Here is a 22,281-nt window from a genome sequence, read left to right as displayed (position 1 = left end):
ATTATACGTTAAATGAATAAAAACTTCTTGAAAAGGTTATCTATAACAGGTTGCTTGCCTCCACATTCAAGGATACTCCACGGACTTGTAAAAACGCCAAGAGGAACATAAAAAGACTTTATTTCTATACTGAAGCACAATAATAACGCATCATCATGTTCCCGAAACTCATTGAATGAGATTGGAACCAAATCTGCTCTTTGGCTCATAGCATCCATTGTCCTGATGAAGGAGTAAGCATATACTACGAAACGTTGTGTTCCTCATAATAAAGAAGCTGACATCCATATATTCTCTTCCTTATATGTATCGCTTCTAAATTCCATTCAAAGACAAGATTGAATGAGAACAGTTTTTTTTAACAGGAAATTGTAAACACAAAATATTTACGTTCCAAATTTCTTTTTTTTTCATTTGATATTTATTTCAGTTTATTTTCCAGAGCCAAAACGCGTCAAGTGATGGTGTGCAGTAGCAGCCCAATAGATGTTTAGGCTTCTATTTAATAACCTAAATAATGTGATTTTCTTCCCACGGCGTGTTTACTGTCTTCAGGTTTGAGGGGGTCACGGGTGGCCCTGTCGCCTAAGGCGCCGCGATTCGCTGTGCAGAGTTGCGTTTAACGCCGCTTTTAACATTATTCCAGTTATATCGTGGCGTGTCAGCTTAATGTGGGAGGAAAGCCCGAAGTGATGCAGGTCTCAGACGTTTACCACTTCGGTGAAACCCACGAGCACGGGTATGGTGCTGACAAACCTAGAAACATAATTGGGGCTAACCGGGATTCGAACCCACAATCATAGGTTTCTGGCGTGTCCAAGGGACGCAACTCTGCACAGCGAATCGCGGCGCCTTAGACGACTGGGCCACCCGTGCCCCCCGAAAATTGAAAGACTGGGGTTAATTTTGTTGATGTCTATTTTATCATTCCTGCAACAGTTTGTAAAAAGTATTCTGCGGCTTGGTAATTCGAATTGTTTCAATGAAAAGAAGGGAAAGAAATGAATTTCCACACACAAGTGTTTGAAATGTAAAATTGTTCCGAAAAAAGCAACTTTATTGATTTTCAAAAATAAGATGTCTAAGATACACCTCAGCTGTATGTATTTTGTGATTTTTTTGTTTTAATTTTTAAATGTTTTAAGTTAAATTATATTGTTAAAAATAAAACCATGTAAATTTAGAAGTATCCTTTGAGTGCTGTCTAAGAGCCAGTTTAGGTATTCTTGAGACATAACATCGCTAACATAAGATATTTTCATATGAAAATCAAACATAAAAATTATGATAAATTAAATATTAACCGAGAGTAATAGTTTTATTGCCACTCCCATCCCCACCCCATGATTATATTACTATTTTACGTCATTATTAAGATATGTTTTGTTTCTTTGCAGATATCACTGTTTTGATTTGTAGTCAAGCTTCGTTCCCCGATGACGTGGCTCGCTGCTCATGCTGTCAATCACTAGTTTGCCAGAGTCAGAGTGGGCTATTGACAGGTTGCCCACACACTTCGTGAATGTTGTCTGACAGAAGCGTTAACGCGCATTCACTAATTGACTAACAATATCATTGTTAAGATGTTAAGGTCACATAGTTGAATCAAGATTCCGTTCAGTATGTTGTCACGCTATTCATTCACGAAAAACCATTAGCACATCTTACCCTTAACAATATCAATTATATATGATACAGAAGCTTGCAAATGCTCCGTCGTCGGTAACTTTCAAGTCCTAACAGCGAGACAGCGATTTTAATCATCAATATCAATTATCAGTATCAATAATCAATAATTGAAACACATTTGTGACGTCATTCTATTGTTTGAACGCTCAATTATTTTTCAGGAATGGAGAGTTGTTTATCAACTGTTCATTATCTTGAACCAACATTTGAATTAATTTCCACTTTTATATTTCCTATTATTCTCGTCAGCATGTATTAACAATGTGCAAGGGATTGATAAATACTAGTTTAGGACCCAACGAAATTATCAAGAGCCGTGTACCATGCATTGTAAATGTCAGTTCGCGACCGTGCTTGGCGCACGTGCATCAGCGGCAAAGAACGCTTTCCTCGTGAATCACGCAAGGGCGACTCACGCAGTATAAATACAGACAACAAAGAGTTCTGGTTTATTTTTTTCAAATATTTTCCACAACAGAATATTTTGTCAGGTGTAAAAGTAGGGATGAGTTTTAAGTAGGGGAATATACTCGTAACTCCTTCGGGGCTCTGCTCTTCAGGAATGAGCAGTTACTCGGACATTCCCCTCTACGTAGTAGTTGTAGTAGTAGTAGCAGCAGCAACTGCAGCAGCAACTGCAGCAGCAGTAGTGGTAGTAGGATCGTAACGCGGGAGGTGTAGAGTTACGCCCCTTCGGCGTGCCATCATCCAAAGATCTTTGTTTAAAGTGCAGTTTTCGCCCTTATAATGATTATAGTTTCAGCACCATACCGATGTAGAAAACGTCAACGTCCTACATGCTTTTAGACTTTCTAACAATATTTAGCTGCCACGCCGTGACATAAATCAAATACTCAGGAGGCCTAAAACTCACTAACATACCCAGCTCCTCCCAACACAGCTCCATATTACCACTACCTCAACCGTACCAATTCCATGTGCATTCAGGGGGCACGGGTGGCCCAGTCGTCTAAGGCGCCGCGATTCGCTGTGCAGAGTTGCGTCCCTTGGGCACACCAGAAACCTATGATTCTGGGTTCGAATCCCAGTTCGCCCCAATTATGTTTCTAGGTTTGTCAGCACCATACCTGTGCACCTGAGTTTCACCGAAGTGGTAAACGTCTGAGACCTGCATCACTTCGGGCTTTCCTCCCACATGAAGCTAACAAGCCGCGATATAACTGGAATACTGTTAAAAGCGGCGTTAAACCCACCTCACTCACTCACCCATGTGCATTTAGGTCAAATCAACTGGAAACAACGACAGAAGACAGCTTCCCTCAGCGGTGTAATTTATCTTATTTCTAATGAGTAAATTAGGTGACAGACTACTTGGAGGTAATTGTGACGTATAAATCCTGTGTTTGCAGGATGTGAGGTTACACGCATTTCCTTCCCCTAGATTAGCTGGTGGTCACTTCCAAGGGATCCAGTGTAGCGTTCTAATACAATATCCATCTTTCTGACAGGTGGCGGCGTTTCAAACAGAGTTTGGTTCAGCCAGCGTTGCTAGTTGAGAATAGCATGCTGCTTGTCACGAGATTCGGACATTACATACACGGGTGGTCCGTGCTTGACCGGCATGGTTGTGATATCCTATGACGTCATCATTTGATAATGACTGTGTGTTGCCCTTAGTATGTACATTGGCACAGGCATGCTGTCACGCACAGACACTTGTGGTGGTCATTTGTGCGTATGTACTGAACTGTACTGAGTGGTCAGGGGTGAAGGAGTGAGTGAGTGAGTCCGGCAGGGATGTAGGACAGAGTGAGGGTAGGAGTAAGGTAGGGGGTGAGGAAGGAGGTGTGAATGATAGAGTGAGTAAGGGAGGGAGTGAGGTGGCGAGGAGGAGTGAGTGAGCAAGGATGTAGGAATGAGTAAAGGAAAGAGTGGAAGATAGAGTGAATGATAGAGGGAGTGAGGGAGGGAGTGAGGGGGCGAGGAGGAGTGAGTGAGTAAATATGTAGGAATGAGTAAAGGAAAGAGTGGAAGATAGAGTGAATGAGTGAGGGAGGAGGATTAAATGATAGAGTGAGTGAGGGAGAGAGTGATGGAGGCGGGGAGGATTGAATGATAGCGTGAAGAGGGAGGGGGGAGGTGGAGGATTTAATGATAGAGTGAGGGAGGGAGGGAGGCGAGGACGAGTGAGTGAGGGAGGCAGAGATGTAGGGATGGGTAAAGGAAAGAGTGAGGTAGGGGGAGGAAGGAGGGGAGGGAATGAGGGAGGGAGTGAAGGAGGTGAGGAGGAGTGAATCATAGAGTGAGAGAAGGAGGGAATGAGGGAGGAGGAGGATTAAATGATAGAGTGAGAGAAGGTTGGAATGAGAGAGGAGGAGGATTGAATGATAGAGTGAGTAAATGAGCGAGTAATCAATATGTCAGTTATAACACATAGAAGGAAATACCAAAGTAATGCAGATGACAATGGTAACCACTATGCACTGCTTGGTGACACAAGCATGATTGTAGCGCCAACGAACCTAGAAATACAATCTGGGATTGGCACAGACGATCACAGGTTTTATCATGGCGAATGGTCGCAACTCTTTACAACACAGTCACTCATTGTGACTGTTGAACAGCCTTTCTAAATATTTATGACGTTGTTTACAACCTGTAGCAAGAGGTGCTGTTATGTGGAATCATGACCATTCGGGAACTAAGACAAAAAAAAATATAAAGTAAGAAAAAAACATAATTCTTTTGAAATTTGCGTCTTTTCTAATGTGTTTATAAGATTAAAACCAAACATGTTGAATGAACAAATGTAGAAAGGACGATCATATGCAATTATAAACCATCGACAACAACACATCACAGACAGAGCCTTGCCAACAGCAATATTTCATAACTTTAATCATATGCGATAAAGGATAACGGCTAAAAGCATTGAGTGGGTTATCGCGGCTCTGACGGACATGGCTAAGTGGTGACGGCGCCAAGTACACACGATCAACGCTGAAGGTCATGGCAGAGATGGCAGCGATATGGCGACCACTCTCGATGTCATTTTGAAGCAGATCCCGTGTATGTATTACTTGCCGGTGTTGATCTACTTTTGACCTTATATATACTGAACCAAATTAAAAACTTCACAATCCTAAAGTTTTAACATTTTGACCAGTTATCATTGTGGGCGCTTATTGTGTATTTAAACAGTAATGGCCACGTATTGTCTTCAGGTAACACCCGTTTGTGTGCAGGTGAATCAATCAAAATCATGTGCACAGCACTATAGTGGCAAAAGTGGTTTTTCACGTGCAACTGGTCACGTGGCCATAATACCGCACGTGTTTTCAGCCATACTTGTTAGCAGTCATTAACAAAAAAAGAAAAACACAAGAAAGCAAAAGTCTTTACGGCCATTTGTCATGCTACGCCTTTCAAATGTGCAACGTGAACGTGCCATCGGCATATTGCAGACGGGAACGTCCGTAGCTGAAGTCGCAAGGACGATGGGTTGTAGTCGTTTATGATGTTTATGTTTATGATTTACAGACGCGTACCACCGCTGATCGCCCTCGGCCAGGTCGACCACGTTTGACGTCACATGCAGAGGATCGTCAGATTGTCTTACATGTACGTCACCTCCATAACCGATTTTTGACGGCTACATCAACCAGAAATGAACTGTTTAGGGGTAGACTGAGTGCGCAAACTGTTCGAAACCGTCTCAGAACTGCTCACCTTCAAGCACGACGGTCATACTGCGGGCCGATTCTGACTCAATTACACAGACGTCAACGTCAGTTGTGGGCACAGAGACATTTCCGATGGAATCAAGTCGTCTTCAGTGATGAATCCCGATTTCATCTTCGATTTGCTGATGGTAGGGCGAGGATGTGAAGGCGCCGTCATGAACGTTACGCCCAGTGTTATGTACAGGAAGTTGACAGATTTCGAGGCGGAAGTGTCATGGTGTGGGGTTCTTTCTGTGTTCCAGACTTCTGGTCATCCGTGGCAACCTCAACGCTGCTGCTTACCCCGACCAGGTACTGGCACCAGAACTTCTGCCTTTTATGGCAGCACATGGACCCGGTTTGATCTTCCAACACGACAATGCCAGACCCCACACAGCAATTTTGACAAGGAATTTCCTTCAGAATGCGGGAGTCAACGTCATGGACTGGCCGTCAAGGTCTCCCGACCTCAATCCCATTGAACACGTCTTGGATGCTCTTGACAGACGTCAGCGCACTCTCCAGAACCAACCACAGAATTTGCAAGATCTGGCACCATTTTGCAGCAACAATGGCGTCGTCTTCACAATCATGTGTTCACAGGCATCACAAGGTCCATGCGGAGGCGTTATGTGGCAGTTGTCAACGCACATACACGCTACTGAACTTGTGTGCCATCAGATTCTCGTGCTTGGGACTTATGATTTAAACTGTTGATGTTATTACCGAATACCGTAGGTGCTTGGAACAAATTATGGTTACCACCGTTAATTAAAATCCTTCTTTGGACATCAATGATTAAACATTACCTTCTCTGATACATTTGTCCGTTGTATATCATATATGGGATTATTTTTAAAAATGTGAAGTTTTTAATTTGACTCAGTATATTACAGGTGGTCAACACTCACTAAATGCTGTCGACCTGTAGAGGTAAGAAAAGCCGTCCGTGGGTTTACGGTATTAAAAGAGTGGAGGCGGATTGGTGGCAAATATATATTTAACGATGCTTTGAACAGTATTTCAGTATTACAGCATGGACACCAGGATAACCACCAACACTGTGTTGACTTGATCGTTCCACAATAAGTGTATGCAAACAACTCTTACCATCTTTAACACCACCATTATGTCCATTGACACCACCACTCATTCACGCTAAAAACACTTTTCCCATCATCAACTATTCCATCAACATCTCCATCAACACCACATTAACACCATCATCAACACATCAACACCAAATCAACACTAACATCAACACCACCATCAGCGCGACTATAAACACAACCGCAAACACCATCACCAACACCACCACCAATACCCACCACCATTAACACCACCACCATCAACACCAGCACCACCACCATCAGCACCACCACCAATGCCAACCCCCATCAACACCACCACAATACCCACAACCATCAACATCACCACCATCAACACTACCACCACCACCATCAACACCACCATCAACACCACCACCAATACCAACCCCCATCAACACCACCACCATTAACACCACCACCATCATCACCATCACCATCAACACCTCCACCATCATCACCACCACCACCACCACCACAATCAACACCACCAGCATCAACACCACCACCAATACCACCACCAGCATCAACACCACCACCAATACCACCACCACCATCAACACCAACATCATCACGACCACCATCAACACCACCATCATCACCACTACCATCATCACCAGCACCATCAACACCATTATCCCAACACCACCATCAACACCACCACCATCAACACCACCACAATCAACACCACTACCATCAACACCACCACCATCAACATCACCAACAATAACACCATCAACATCACCACCATCAACACCACTACCAATGCCAACCACCACAATTAACACCACCACCATTAACACCACCATCATCAACACCACCATCAATACCACCACCATCAACAACACCAACAATAACAACCACCACCAACACCAACCACCATCAACACCACCACCATTAACACCACCACAATTAACACCACCACCGCCATCAACACCACCACCATCAACACCACCACCATCATCACCACCAATACCACCACCATCATCAACACTACCACCATCAACATCAACACCACCATCAACACCACCACCACCATCATCAACACCACCAATACCACCACCATCATTAACACCACCACCATCAACATCACCACCACTATCAACACCACCATCATCACCACCACCATCACCACCATCAGCACCACCATCATCAACACCACCACCATCATCAACACCACCACTACCATCATCACCACCACCATCAACACCAAAACCAAACCACCACCATCATCAACACCACCACCTTCATCAACACCACCACCATCAACATCGACACCATCATCAACACCACCTCCAAAACCACCACCATCAACATCACCACCATCAACATCACAACCATCACAACCACCAATACCACCACCATCACCAACACCACCACCATCAACATCACCACCACCATCAACACTACCATCATCACAACCATCAACACCACCACCATCAACACCACCATCACCATCAACACCACCACCACCATCACCACCACCACCATCATCATCAACACAACCACCTTCAACACCACCGACAATAACAACCACCGTCAGCGGCACCACAATCAACACAACCACCATCAACACTACCACCATCATCAACACCACCACTACCATCATCACCACCACCAGCAATACCAAGACCAATACCACCACCATCATCAACACCACCACCACCATCAATACCAACCACCATCAACATCACCACCATCAACATCACCACCATCAACACCACCACCATCAACACCACCACCATCAACACCACCACCATCAACACCACCACAATCAACACTACCACCATCAACACCACCAACGTCATCAACGCCACCATCACCACCACCATCAATACCAACCACCATCAACAACACCACCGTCAACACCACCACCATCAACACCACCATCTTCAACACCATCACCATCAACGCCACCATCAACTCCAACACCATCAACACCACCACAATCATCAACACCACCACCATCAACATCAACACCACCACCAATACCCACCACCATAATCACCACCAGCAATACCATTACCACCATCATCACCACCATCAACACCACCACCATCATCACCACCACCATCAACGCCACCACCATCAACGCCACCACCATCAACACCACCACCACCATCAACGCCACCATCAACACCACCACCAATACCAACCCACCATCAACACCACCATCAATACCCACCACCATCAACACCACCAACAATAACAATCACCACCATCAACACCACCATCAACACCACCACCAATACCAACCACCATCAACACCACATCGACTCTACCATCAACATCACCATCAACGCCATTATCAAAACCACCAACAACACCATTATCAACGCCACCATCGACACCAACATTAACACCACTATCAACGCCATTGTCAACACCACCAACACCATTATCAACCCCACCAGCAACACCAACATCAACACCACAATCAATACCACTATAAACACCACCAGCAACACCAACAACAACACCACCATCGACACTACATCAATAACACCATCAATATCACCATCACCAAAATATCAACTATCAGAAGCCAACATCACCCCACGGCCAACAGCAACCACACTGTAAACGGTTGCTATTGCCCTCTATTCTCAATGTGTGTGAAGCCCATTTTTGGTGTCCCCCGCCGTGATATTGCTGGAATATTGCTAAAAGCGGCGTAAAACAATACTCACCCACTCACTATTCTCAATGTTGAGTGATACCACAAAGTATACATCTGTGTGTTTGACAGAAGAAGCAGTACCCCCATTTGAAGGGACATCCGTGTAACAAGATACTAATATCTCCGGCCTACATCTATCTTCAACAATCACAACCATCACCCAGTTAGGGATAACAGCAACCAACATCATCACCCACTGTTCAATAAACCATGATTTGATACGAAAATGTTATGTTCGAGGCCATAATCTCATCAGCTACAGAGGATGACCTTTATAAATGGATGCAGTATTCATCATTGAACACCACAAAATAAACATGATGACATTTAGAAGACATATATATTTCGTCACATTAATGAACATGAGACTATTATTTGACTCATTTAATCAGTTAATATGTCGTACTTTCAGAAGACACATAAAGAGAGAATCAGAGGTTTTTGTTCAATTTTCAAATGTTAGCGACAAAAACAACGGCATCCTTCCACGAATCGAAGATGTATGATAAGGAACAAAAAGTAAATCTTTTTCATAAAAATGATTATATATTATAAAGCGACAAAAAAACTTTCCATATCCAATAGAAATCGCTGCATACAATGGTAGATTGTACGATTCCGACTATATCATAAGCATTGTGTTTATAAATCACTATCAAATAGTAATGACACCAGGTGTTCGCGAAAAGATGAATGTATCCTGCTCCATTGGTGGCATCCGTCACAAAAGAACAGTTACAAGCATCAAAGTAGGAAACATGAAGCTGACACGTCTTCATATTGCTGAAATCCTGTTTAAGACGACGTTTAACCAAACTTTCCAATTATAAAGATAAAACTTAATTCGAATATTTACAAAATATTTACATAATTGTGAATTTATTGAGAAATATTAATACTAAATACTAATTGTGATGATATGACTTTATAGATGTTTAATTTTGTATATGTGTCCACAATAAGCAATTTGAACGGGTTTTAACGTCGCGTTTAAGATTATTGCACTAAAGAATCCATGTCTATGTGTGGCTGATTGTACTGAACGGACTTCTTAGGAAACATTGATTGGGCCAACCCATGCCTACCCCACCCAGACACAGTATACTCCGAACCGACCAGTCCTTGTTTTATCCAAAAAATGGCGAGCGCCAGGCAGGGTAACAAGTACCATATTTTAACGCCTTTTGGCATGACAGCTGATCGAACCACAGGCCGTCCGCTCTACCAGGCGGAAGTTCTATCCGCAGACCACAGTCGCGGTCCATTTGTAAAGTGAGGCTAGGTGAGCGTGATGCTGTTTAAATTGGGTATAGGCGTAAAGCGGAAGTTCATTTTCAAACTGTGACATTGAAATGATAACAGATGATAATAAAGAAGAGTGACCCCACTGTATTATGAGCATGTGTTAATGACAAATAGTGACAATGTTCTCAAAAATGTGAGCGAGTCAGGATCAGACAATCCAGTGATTGACATCATGCGCATCGATCCACACAATTAGGATATGATGACGTGCATCAACCAAGACAGCGAGCCTGACTACCCGATCCCGTTAGTCGCCTCTTACGACAAGCATAGTCGCCTTTTACGGCAAGCATGGGTTGCTGAACTACCCAAACCAATGATTACAGGATGAGCTCTTGATACCTATTCTACTTAAGTTTTGATCCGACATGGAACATTAAACTGTTCCCAACACAGAAAAGAAATTCCGAGTAGTATTGTTCGATATTTATATTGCTAAAAGCGGCATTAAACTTAATTCACCCACTCACTCACTCCGGATTGCATCTTTGATCTCGACGCACTGACATTGGAGTGATTTACCTCACGATATCACACTGGAAGATAAATATTATTATTACCTATTATTGATCTGTGAGTGAGTGAATTGTGTTTAAGGCCACTTTTATCAATATTCCCGCAATATCACGGCGGAGACACCAGAAACTGGCTTCACACATTGTACCTATCAAAGAAATTGAACCCAGGCCTTCGGCGTGACGAGCGAACGCTTCAACCACAAGGCTACCCCATCGCCCCGATTGATTTGTTTTATTATCCGAAGTAACAAGTAAATAAATTGATATCAGCACAATATATATCGGCTCTGGTTTCCAATTCGGCGTATTTTATTCTCTCGAATGCAGAAATTCGAGTATTTGATATCTACCTGAATTTATTACTTATAAGGAATGTATATAGTTTACTCAAATTACTCAATAAAGTGTCTGCGTGAACTATTTCATGTAAACGTCACCCGTATGAGTGAGTGAGTGAGTTTGGTTTAACGGCGCTTTTAACAGTTTTCCAGTTATATCACGGCGTGTCAGCTTAATGTGGCAGGAAAGCCCGAAGTGATGCAGGTCTCAGACGTTTACAACTTCGGTGAAACCCACGAGCACGGGTATGGTGCTGACAAACCTAGAAACGTAATCGGGGCGAACCGGGATTCGAACCCACAATCATTGGTTTCTGGCGTGCCCAAGGGACGCAACTCTGCACAGCGATTCGCGGCGCCTTAGACGACTGGGACACCCGTGCCCCCTGACACACGTATGAATGCTGGACGCTGTCGATCGCAACGCCGATCGCTGGGACGTCACTCACACACGAAGAAGAGAAAATATCATATATGTTTGTTCAGATCTCCGACTATTTCTTCATGACCCAGACACAATATGTAATCGGCCGATAAAACAAAGTCCTTGAATCGAGAAATATTGCGATTATTAATTAACGAAAATAGCAGTGTTTGTGCAGATACTCGGAGAAAACAATCCATTCTGCCGGTAAGAAATAATATTTACAGTAATGACAACAAATGCAAACTGCCTTTTTGTAGAAATAACCATTTTGTTGGCGATAAACATCATCGTTGAGTTTCAGTCACGTGGTGACAAACATGGTTGTGATGGACAGTAAGCTGTCTGCCAGCGATTATATTTAGCAGCGCGTGCATCTCGAACTAGGTCTAAAGTACCGGACACTCATTACTAGCACGATCTGAAAGAAAATATTGTGCAGATGTGCAAGTGGTATTTAAAGCGCTGAAGAGTATTGAGCTGGTGGCGAAGACTGAAGTTCGCTAAACACATTGAAAAGAATGCAATGCATTATAAAAATCAAACTCGAGACCGAGGTTTGCTCACGTGTCTCATGCTCGTGCGTACATAATTCACGCGCAGCACGCATCGCACGGAGAAATACATGTTGTATAACACTAAACGTTTTTGACATATGTAAAACCTGGTGATATGGTTTGAATAATGTGAAAATTCCCAAATGACTTTTTATAATAAATCATCCTTCGGCCTGTCGCAGTCTGTATATTTTCAAGGAATGCATAGTTTTACGGACATATATTTAGGGCTACAAATGTATTTAAAAGGTATTGTCAACAACAAAAACAATACAAGGCGAATCCCCGTTTGTTTCGTGATACGTCACTTTTATGTTCCGACACGTCACGTGTCAAAGGAGCGCAGTCAAAATATAACATTTTGCACGGAATGCACGTGCGAGTTCACGTCCCACGAGATGTACATTACAGGGATTTCCAATGAGGCAGGTGGAGAGATGAAAGGCCCCAACCGTGCATAATGACTATAAATAAACTGTCGTGTAAGGCTGTTGAGTTTACCCCAGTCGTTATGTTTGTTTACCTGAAATGCCAATTGTCTCACAAACAACGACTTTTTTTACAGTAAATGTTTGTCAGTCCCGTGTCATTGATGTTTTCTCACAATTAGGTTGATATTTTGTTCCAATCAGCTAACACCTCTGGTAATAACAACAGTTTTACTGCTTTCACATTTGTAAGAGCGCTCATGTATCCAAACAAGTATTCTCTATCCGCGATGTGACAATAAAACGTTATCATTTGTGCTGAAAGACTTCTGTGACGTCACTTTAATTTATTGTTTGAACCATCCATTATTTTTCACGAAGGTCAGTTGATTGTCACTTATATATGCCTACATTGTCTGCAACTACCATTTTAATTAATATACAGTTGGATTTGATAGGACCTCATCTGTAGTCAAGTTGATAGAGCGTCACCTCCGAGAATGGAAAGTCGGTGGTTCGATCCCCAGTCGCGTCACTAAAATACGTTTAAAATGGTACTTGTTGTGACCCTGCCTGGTGCTCAGCATCAGTGGGATTAAACATAGTTTGTCCGGTTCGGAAGCACAATCATCAACACATACGTGCGTGAACGTCGCTATATACTGTAAGCAACAGTAAGTAAAAAATTCGAGACGTTCATTTCCATTTCACTTCACTTTTATACGGAATTATTTTTTTTTCAATTTTTCACTCAATTTAAAGATAAAGTAATTAGATGAGCTTTTGATTAGAAAAAACAAAGTAATACACACAAACGCCCACACGTATGGTTTCGACGGGGGTTGAAGTAGCGTGAAATTAGTGTCCCCCTTGGAGGGTATTACTTGTGGAATTGTTGGTTTATTACACACACATGACCTCAAACTTTTGTCATTTTTAGTTTTTTAATTACAGTCACTTCAATCTGCTGCAAAGTTTTTTTCCCCTTCAGTTTATATACACACATATTTACACACATACACACAAACACACACATACACACTCACACATAAGACTGTCGATTTTGACAAACATTCGACAATTAATTGCTACAGGACAAGGATGTATAATTATTATTTTGTTATATTTAAGGGGCACGATAATAATGCGGCACGAATTGTTCTCGTACACGCTCAACAATAATTTAAATAAAATTAATATGCTTTTTCGTAAAAGGTTCATCTTATTATTTTATCATAACTGAAATATGTAATTCAATTCGTGTCTTGTCATAATTTGCGTGAATTTCTTTATATATGTAGCACGATTGATACAATGTCAATTTAGAACCCCACAAAATTGTTAAGAGCCATGTAAAAAATCAACCGAAGGGATTAGATTCCACGTTCATCACATAGGTACGTCACACAGTCTATATATGGACTAAGGGTTCTGGGGTCATTTTTCAACATGTTTCCACAACAGAATGTTTTTTCAAAGTCTAAAGGTAGGGATGTATTAGAAGTTTGAGGAAGTTGAGATTTTTAGGTTAGAAACATAACCGTCGGCACGTGAACAAGAAATAAGACATGCACTCGAATATTCCTGTACTATATTCCCCAACGTTGCTGTTTGTAAAAGCTTAAATGAAGAAAGATTTCAATACTGTTCAAGTAGTGTATTGCATTTCACATGCTTCTGTCTCATCTTCTTATGTATGTATAGGGGGCACGGGTGGCCCAGTCGTCTAGGGCGCTGCGATTCGCTGTGCAGAGTTGCGTCCCGGGGACACTCCAGAAACCTATGATTGTGGGTTCGAATCCCGGTTCGCCCCGATTATGTTTCTAGGTTTGTCAGCACCATACCCGTGCTCGTGGGTTTCACCGAAGTGATAAACGTCTGAGACCTGCATCACTTTCCTCCCACATTAAGCTGACACGCCGCGATATAACTGGAATACTGTTAAAACCGGCGTTAAACCCAACTCACTCATTAACTTGTGTATGTATAAGGAGAGATACCTATTAATGCAAGGGCCACAACGAGCCCAGATCGAGATTGGGTGTTCTTGAAAGAATTACAATACGGGGCAAATGTTTCAGCTCATGTTTCACCCCAAAAATATTCATACACTGGATATCCAGTAGAAATAGGTTTGCCTCATCACCGCAATCTGAAATGACGAAAACAATGAAACCGTATGCCTCAATTACTGTCAAACACTCAAACACCTTCTCTAAAAACATACCGAAAGAGGGGAATATAATAGGGGGGAAAAACGACATACAATTTCATCGTTTTAATCAGATAAAGCTAAGGTAAAATCGAAATTTAAATGTTCGATGTACGTCTATCGATATTTAGGAAGTGTGAAACTAATATTTTGAAAAGCTGATACCAGAGAATTAGTGAACATATCAGGAGATATTGTTCATTAATTTCGTTCTATCGGTCTCAAATGTCCCAGGGAAACGAGATTACAAAGGCCTAATATAGACGCGAAGGCCAACAGAACGCAAAGTGCTAAGCAGTGTATAGGATACCAAGAGACATCATTAATTTGCACGAGTATTGTGACATTTTACAGCGAAATTTTCATGAGACAAATAACACATTAGGTTGATATATCGAATGACAATATTCAAGGAATTGTCCAAATAGTATGTACGATGTTGGCATAATTTGAAGTTCCAGCAAAACGCAATTTCGAATTTATATTTATTTACGCCAAACATTCATTTAGACACAAAGCCCAGTCGTCATTAATAACGATGATGGATTGTCCAAACAGTATAAATTTTTAATAATTTTTATTGACTTGAACCCGTTGAAAGAATAACACACACACAGTTATTTTTTGCTTGTTTACAATATATATGAAACACCAATATAGAATATTCAGTCTCGATTATGTGCCGAAACAAATAATTTATTCCTTTTGGCGAAAGAGACAAAATAACGGTGACACTTACATGAATCCATCACTGAAATATCAGTGATGACACCAGATGTTGCCGAAAAGGGTTAGCACTACCGTTAGCATCCTTTCTCACACAGTTTACACAAAAAAGTAAGTGTCATCGTGCCCCAACGGCGTGGGACGTTGCTCATGCTATCAGTCACTGGTTTTCCTGATCCAGACTCGATTATTTACAGGCCGGCGTGTATAGATGGAGTATTAGTGATTGCGACTTTGATGAGAGAGAGTTAACTGACTTTAATAGTCCGGTTTCCACCCTTGCCGAACTAGGCTGAAATTCCTGGTCTCCACCGTAGCCCCACCAGTGATTATTACGAGTTATGTCCCATCTAAGCCTCTCCTATGGGCCAATCAGATTCCACCTCTCGTATCACGTGCATTTGCTTCAAACAAAATGGTGGCGCCCTGTCAAGACGATCTAATCGATAATCAACACCGATATTGTTATAAAACGGGTCTTACATCGCGAGGTGAATCAAATCACGTGAGCACCTTAATTAAAAACATGAAAAGATTTGGAAAATATCTGTTGACAACGAGTTAGCGGTGTACATGCATTGCAAATCCTGCAATCGACCTAAATCTGCACGATAGTTTACGAACCGGATTTCGATTTCGTTGCGCGATTTTGACTGGACTATGCATAGACTCGTTAGTACAGCCAACATGTATCTCCATAATACCAGCCTAGTTCGGCAGAGGCGGAAACTGGACTTTAATAGTCAGTTAACTATTCTCTTGCCTCGGGCAGATGATAATGTCGCCGCTCACGTCATTTCCACCACGCCGCAGATGTTGTCATAGACGATGACGTTAAATAAACACCGAGGTCACTTCACGTCATTTGTGAAAATTGCATTAAGATTTAAACAGTATTAGTTAGCAACATGTTTATACCATATGCCATGAAAGTTATGCGATAAAGCATTTTCAAGTTCACTCACAACTTCAAGAAGTTTACGCATGTCAGCGAGTTGCGAAGGTTCTTTTGGCCTTATTTTACAGGTCGAGATTGGGAGATTGCGGGCTGTCCAAATGCCACAATCACGCGCTCTCGACCTCGAACTCGAGAAAAAGGTACTACGTTTTAGCAACAGGAGACCGCGAGATTTTGGTTACATTCGATCACATTTTGCACATTTAGCTTGTTTCCAATTGTTGAGTGAGTGAGTATGGTTTTACGCCGCTTTTAGCATTATTCCAGCAATATCACGGCGGGGGACACCACAAATGGGCTTCACACATTGTACCCATGTCGGGATTCGAACCCTGGTGTCCGGCGTGACGAGCGAACGCTTTAACCACTAGGCTACCCGACCGTCCCTCCAATTGTTGAGAGAAACATCTGTGATCTCGTGAACAGTGCCCGAAAGGGGAAGTTCGGTGTTTCGATCTCGAGGTCTGGTGAATAGAGCGTGTGCTCTAGACTAACATCTGGTCTCGGAAATGAACATATCTTACAGAAAAATCAGTTGTTACATAATCTTAATATAAATATAATTTTAAAAAAGAGCCCAGGGACTCTCATCATTACTGCAGTAATGTAGACTTGCCAAACATTATAGACGTATAGATGCCCGTCCACGTGATACCAGCCATTTATACAGTGGTACTTATGGCTGCTCTGCTTGTAGACTGGGGATAAAACAAAACCTGGTCAGCTCGGAGACCATGGTATAACAGTTGTCCATTAAACCGGCATGTGAGACCAGTACAAGCAGAGCCCCCGCCTCACACACACACACACACACACACACACACACACGTGCATGCACGTCTCTATATAAGTGCAATGATCGTGAAAGCGACGTTAAACCCCTTTTCATCTGACCCCACCTCCAGATGGCGAGATCGTCCCTAACGGTATTTCATAGTTAATATAGCGACGTCTTGGATCGTCCTCATCTCCCGCAGCTTTAATAATACCGGTTTCATCAACCAAGCGCCGTCGTGAGTTGACATTCATTTACAGCTGACATTACAGACGCAAGATATTATAGCTAAGTGGCATGTAGTGACGCATACACAATGCTTAACTTTCCTATGTCTTACTAATACACGAAAACCTTGTCAACTTGTCGACGTATCGGTTAAGATGATGCTAATATATTGCAAGTTATTCCGTGGCATTTGATTAACCAACCAAGCTATTCCTGCTTTTTGCTTTTTTCATGGGCTAGCCAATCAGGAAAGAGCAGTCCGTTACCAGGCGTGGGTTAGCCAATCAGGAAATAGATTGTTTTCCTGATTGGCTAACCCACGCCTGGTAACGTACTGCTCTTTCTTGATTGGCTAGGACATGCCTGGCAAGGGACTGCTCATACCTGATTGGCTAGCCCATGCCTGGTAACGGACTGCTCTTTCCTGATTGGCTAGGACATGCCTGGCAAGGGACTGCTCATCCCTGATTGGCTAGCCCATGCCTGGTAACGGACTGCTCTTTCCTGATTGGCTTTCTCACGCCTGGTAACGCCTGGCTAGGATATGCCTTGCAAGGGACTGCTCATCCCTGATTGGCTAGTCCATGCCTGGTAACGGACTGCTCTTTCCTGATTGGCTTTCTCACGCCTGGTAACGGACTGCTCTTTCCTGATTGGCTAACTCACGCCTGGTAACGGACTGCTCTTTCCTGATTGGCTAACTCACGCCTGGTAACGGACTGCTCTTTCCTGATTGGCTAACCCATGCCTGGAAACGGACTGCTCTTTCCTGATTGGCTAACTCACGCCTGGTAACGGACTGCTCTTTCCTGATCGGCTAACTCACGCCTGGTAACGGACTGCTCTTTCCTTATTGGCTAACCCACGCCTGGTATCGGACTGTTCTTCCCTGATAGACTTAGAAAGTGGGCGGAGTTTCTATAACATGATTGCACTGAACGACGACACTGATTTCGTATTGTTGTCTCAAGTTATTTTTGTGTTAATAATTTAAATATGCAGTCTCTGAAGTTATTGTTGTTGACGTTTTTGCGGGTGTACACAGTATAAACAGTGGTTGTTATGCTGACATCCATAAACGCATAAGCATATTGAAGCCAAGTATTTAGTGACTGTTTGGCTCAAGCAGAATGTCCGTACCTCTACTACAGACACTTTGGCTGTCTCTAAACACGGGGGACTTGATATAAGTTCGCTTCTGTCGAGGACATCGAGGGTTCACTGTATATGTTTTGATCTGTAACTTGCATACTTGTATCACTATTTTGATAATGTTTCATGTACTTTGTTTGTTTGTTGTTCAACGCCGCAATCAGCAATATTCCAGCTATGTGACGGCGGTCTGTAAATAATCGAGTCTGGAGCAGACAATCAAGTAATTGACATAATTAAACATGAATACCCCACTGAGACAGCATACTGACTACAGTGTAACGTGGCCGAGGATCGAACCCACGACCTTCCGCTTCTCGGGCAGGCGCTCTATCCGCTGGACCACGGAGTCGGTCGTAATTTGTTTCCAATGAGTACCCTCCACAAGTTGTATACAGGCACTGCCTCATCCAACATATATATAATGTACGGGTTAGGATAGGTCTTCAGAAACAGATGCTTGGTTGATGCATTGCGTGGATCGATGCTCATGATATCAATCACTGGATTGTCTGGTCCAGACTCGATTAGTTACAGACCGCCGTCATATAACTGCGCGGCGTTAGGCAACAAACAAAACAAGAAGTATTACAAAAAACATACGAAACCAAGACCAATTCGCAACCATTCGCTTCGTTTCGGAAGTGACGTCATTATCATTATCAGAAACATAGCTCAGACTGTCTCTCGCATATGCGAGTGAATCTCGTTCGTGAGAGTTTTATGGACGAGTCATGCTATTCAAATCGGTCTGAAGACGAGTGAGTGAGTGATTATGGTTGTACGCCGCTTTAACAATATTCCAGCAATATCACGGCGGGGGACACCAGAAATGGGCTTCACACATTGTACCCATGTCGGGAATCGAACCCGGGTCTTCGGCGTGACGAGTGAACGCTTTAACCACTAGGCTACCCGACCGCCCCCGGTCTGAAGACGAAGCTATGGTAGCAAGTGGTTTCAGGGTATTTTAACGGTTTTCCAGATCAAATACACTGGATATTAGAGGATGGTCCTGCTTGTGTTTCTGGATAAGCAATTGGAAAAATATTGCTTGTATGTTGAAAAGCAATATTATTGCCTTCGGGTTTCACAAAACTAGCCTTAGCCGGACAAACAAGTATCACTCACTCACTCACTCACTCACTCAGAACTGTAGTCAGACGAATTAGTTTTGTGGTTTAAGCATTCGCTCGTTATGTCAAAGGGGATGATTAAATTACCCACATTTGTGTTATGTGAGGTGCCAATTCATCGTGTTCCTGGGGTGATAGCGTACTCAACCGCTCATCGGGCAGTTTCGTTTTCCCACATGGGTAAAATGAGTTACGCCATTTCATGATGTCCCTTTCGAGATAATACAGACAAAAATCATGAAATCTCTCACAATCATTCAATTGGGAAAGCTGAAAAGAGACGTAATTGCCTCAAGCGAGTGAGTGAGTCAATATTGGTAAAGTCATATCAACAATTCTATTGCTATTCGCTGCGACATTGTGTAAAGAAAAGTCATTGAGTCAAGATCGGTCTATTTTAGGTGATCTAAAGAGTATATTTACCCGACGTGTCTGGCTTCTTTGAAATGAAGCTTAAATCTAGTCACGTTACGCTAATGCCTAATCAGATGGACTGATTCTTTGAACATTCGCATCATCTGTATCTGGTCTGATAAAGTTCTCCAACGTGCGCTCCGACGTGTCCTCTAAAATGTCTTCCGACGTGTCCACTGACGTGTACTTCGACGTATCCGCTGACGTTTCCTCCGTGGTGTCCTCCGACGTGTCCTCCGAGGTGTCTTCTGACGTGTCCTCTGACGTGTCTTTCGACGTTTCCACTGAGGTGTCTTCTGACGGTTCCTCCAAGATGTCCTTCGGCGTTTCATGTGAGGTGTCCTCTGAAGTGTCTTTCGACGTGTGCCTCGACGTTTCCTCCGGCGTGTCCTCCGACGTGTCCTCCGAGGTGTCTTCTGACGTGTCCTCCGGCGTGTCCTTCGACTTGTCCTCCGACATGTCCTCTTTCCTCTGTTCCCTGTCCCATGTCTCATGCCGTCATTTTGAGAAATCACTTTGTCGTTTTAGTGTATTTCAGGTCCCAAATTACGTTATAAATCCAATCGGAATAAACTGTTCCATTCACATTGAGAGCTTAACCAAGACTTGTTTTAGCCCTCAAACAGTACGATCAAACTTTACCAGTGCTAACGGCAAAATCCCCCACTGATAAACATGACATTACAGTCGCAATGGTATTATCCTCCAGAAGGGCACATGTTTTTAACCCATGGGCCCTTTCCGTTAATGTTTAATTTACGTCAAAGCTAACCAGTTCGAAATTCGCAACGCGGACACCAAGAGGAGACGAAATTACTGTCAAGAGCGACAGTGAAAGCGAAAAGTGTTTATCAAACATATCGAGGGCGCCACGGATCAAATTATCAACGTTGTACAACTAGATAATTCGCCAAACGACCATGTTATAGCCCACAGACATTGAGCATCGATCTTGGAGCATGTTTTACGTGCTAAAGGGTACGACCCTTGTCTGTTGTGGAGAAATTCGTCAATAGCCCCGTTAACTATCTGTCAACGAAGCCTTCGATTGTCACCCCTTGTGTTTGAAAACATGTCTTTGAGCCTTTTAGGCAAATCTCATTATTTTTGTATGAGTCGTTTAAGTAACTGAGCAACTTGAGATCCTGTAAAAGATCTTTTACGCTTTTCGCCCTAACATCAGACCTTTCCAAACCATGTTCCGTACTGGGTGTACCAGCCGTTGAAACAGGTATCGATTCAGAAGAAATATGAGTTTTTGCCCTGTTCAAGACATTGTAAAGGTAAGGGTGGTCCCATTTTGAAACTTTTCATTCTTGAATCAAATCAGCATTGGTCTATTGAATTAATTCCATAAAAATTGTTATTTCAAGGGAATGTCCGCTGGCGTGGTGCTTTCAAACTACATTTAGCCTGAGGGTTGTATTGATTTAAAGTTAATTCAGTTTGAAGTGAAATTCAATTTCGAAAATTCAAAGATACATTTTGCAACAAAGTGAATTTTGTACCATTAATCAATGCGGTAACTGATTTTGAGTGTATCTGTGAACCCGAAATCAAAGATTTGTCGTAACAATCATAAGATTAATACTGTAAAAATAAAGCAGATCAACCAACGTAATGTGATTGTAGGCACACGGCGACTTCGTGATTGAAAACTGCGTAATTCTTCCCAACATCGATTTATAAGACAACTTTTCTCTTGATATTGGACCGCCAGTTTTAATCATCAAACACTCATTAGATATGGTTTTTTTGCCTGAGAGTTATTTTACTTTAAAGTCTTTGATCTTGTAAACGCTAGATATCACACAAGAATACTGGGTAAGGTTGTCGACTCAATTTGCATTAAGTATGGCAACCAGTTAACGCCAGAATTCAGCATTGTATACTACTCAAAAGAAATTGAAAAAACACTTGATTTTTTCATATTGCTATAGTTAATCTGTTAT

At 42.5% G+C, this 22,281-nt stretch overlaps 1 protein-coding gene across 1 annotated transcript; it reads right to left on the bottom strand.

Moving 5' to 3' along the window:
- Positions 1-20,395: 20,395 nt before the first annotated feature.
- Positions 20,396-20,788, bottom strand: LOC139464736 (aspartic and glutamic acid-rich protein-like). The gene has a single exon (XM_071246250.1). The coding sequence runs from the start codon at positions 20,786-20,788 to the stop codon at positions 20,396-20,398; it is 393 nt and encodes a 130-aa protein (XP_071102351.1).
- Positions 20,789-22,281: the final 1,493 nt, after the last annotated feature.

The sequence above is a fragment of the Haliotis cracherodii genome, unplaced genomic scaffold (genome assembly GCF_022045235.1).
Source record: "Haliotis cracherodii isolate W230 unplaced genomic scaffold, xgHalCrac1.p SCAF_17, whole genome shotgun sequence".
Lineage (NCBI taxonomy): Eukaryota > Metazoa > Mollusca > Gastropoda > Lepetellida > Haliotidae > Haliotis > Haliotis cracherodii.
This window is presented reverse-complemented; position numbering and strand designations above follow the sequence as displayed.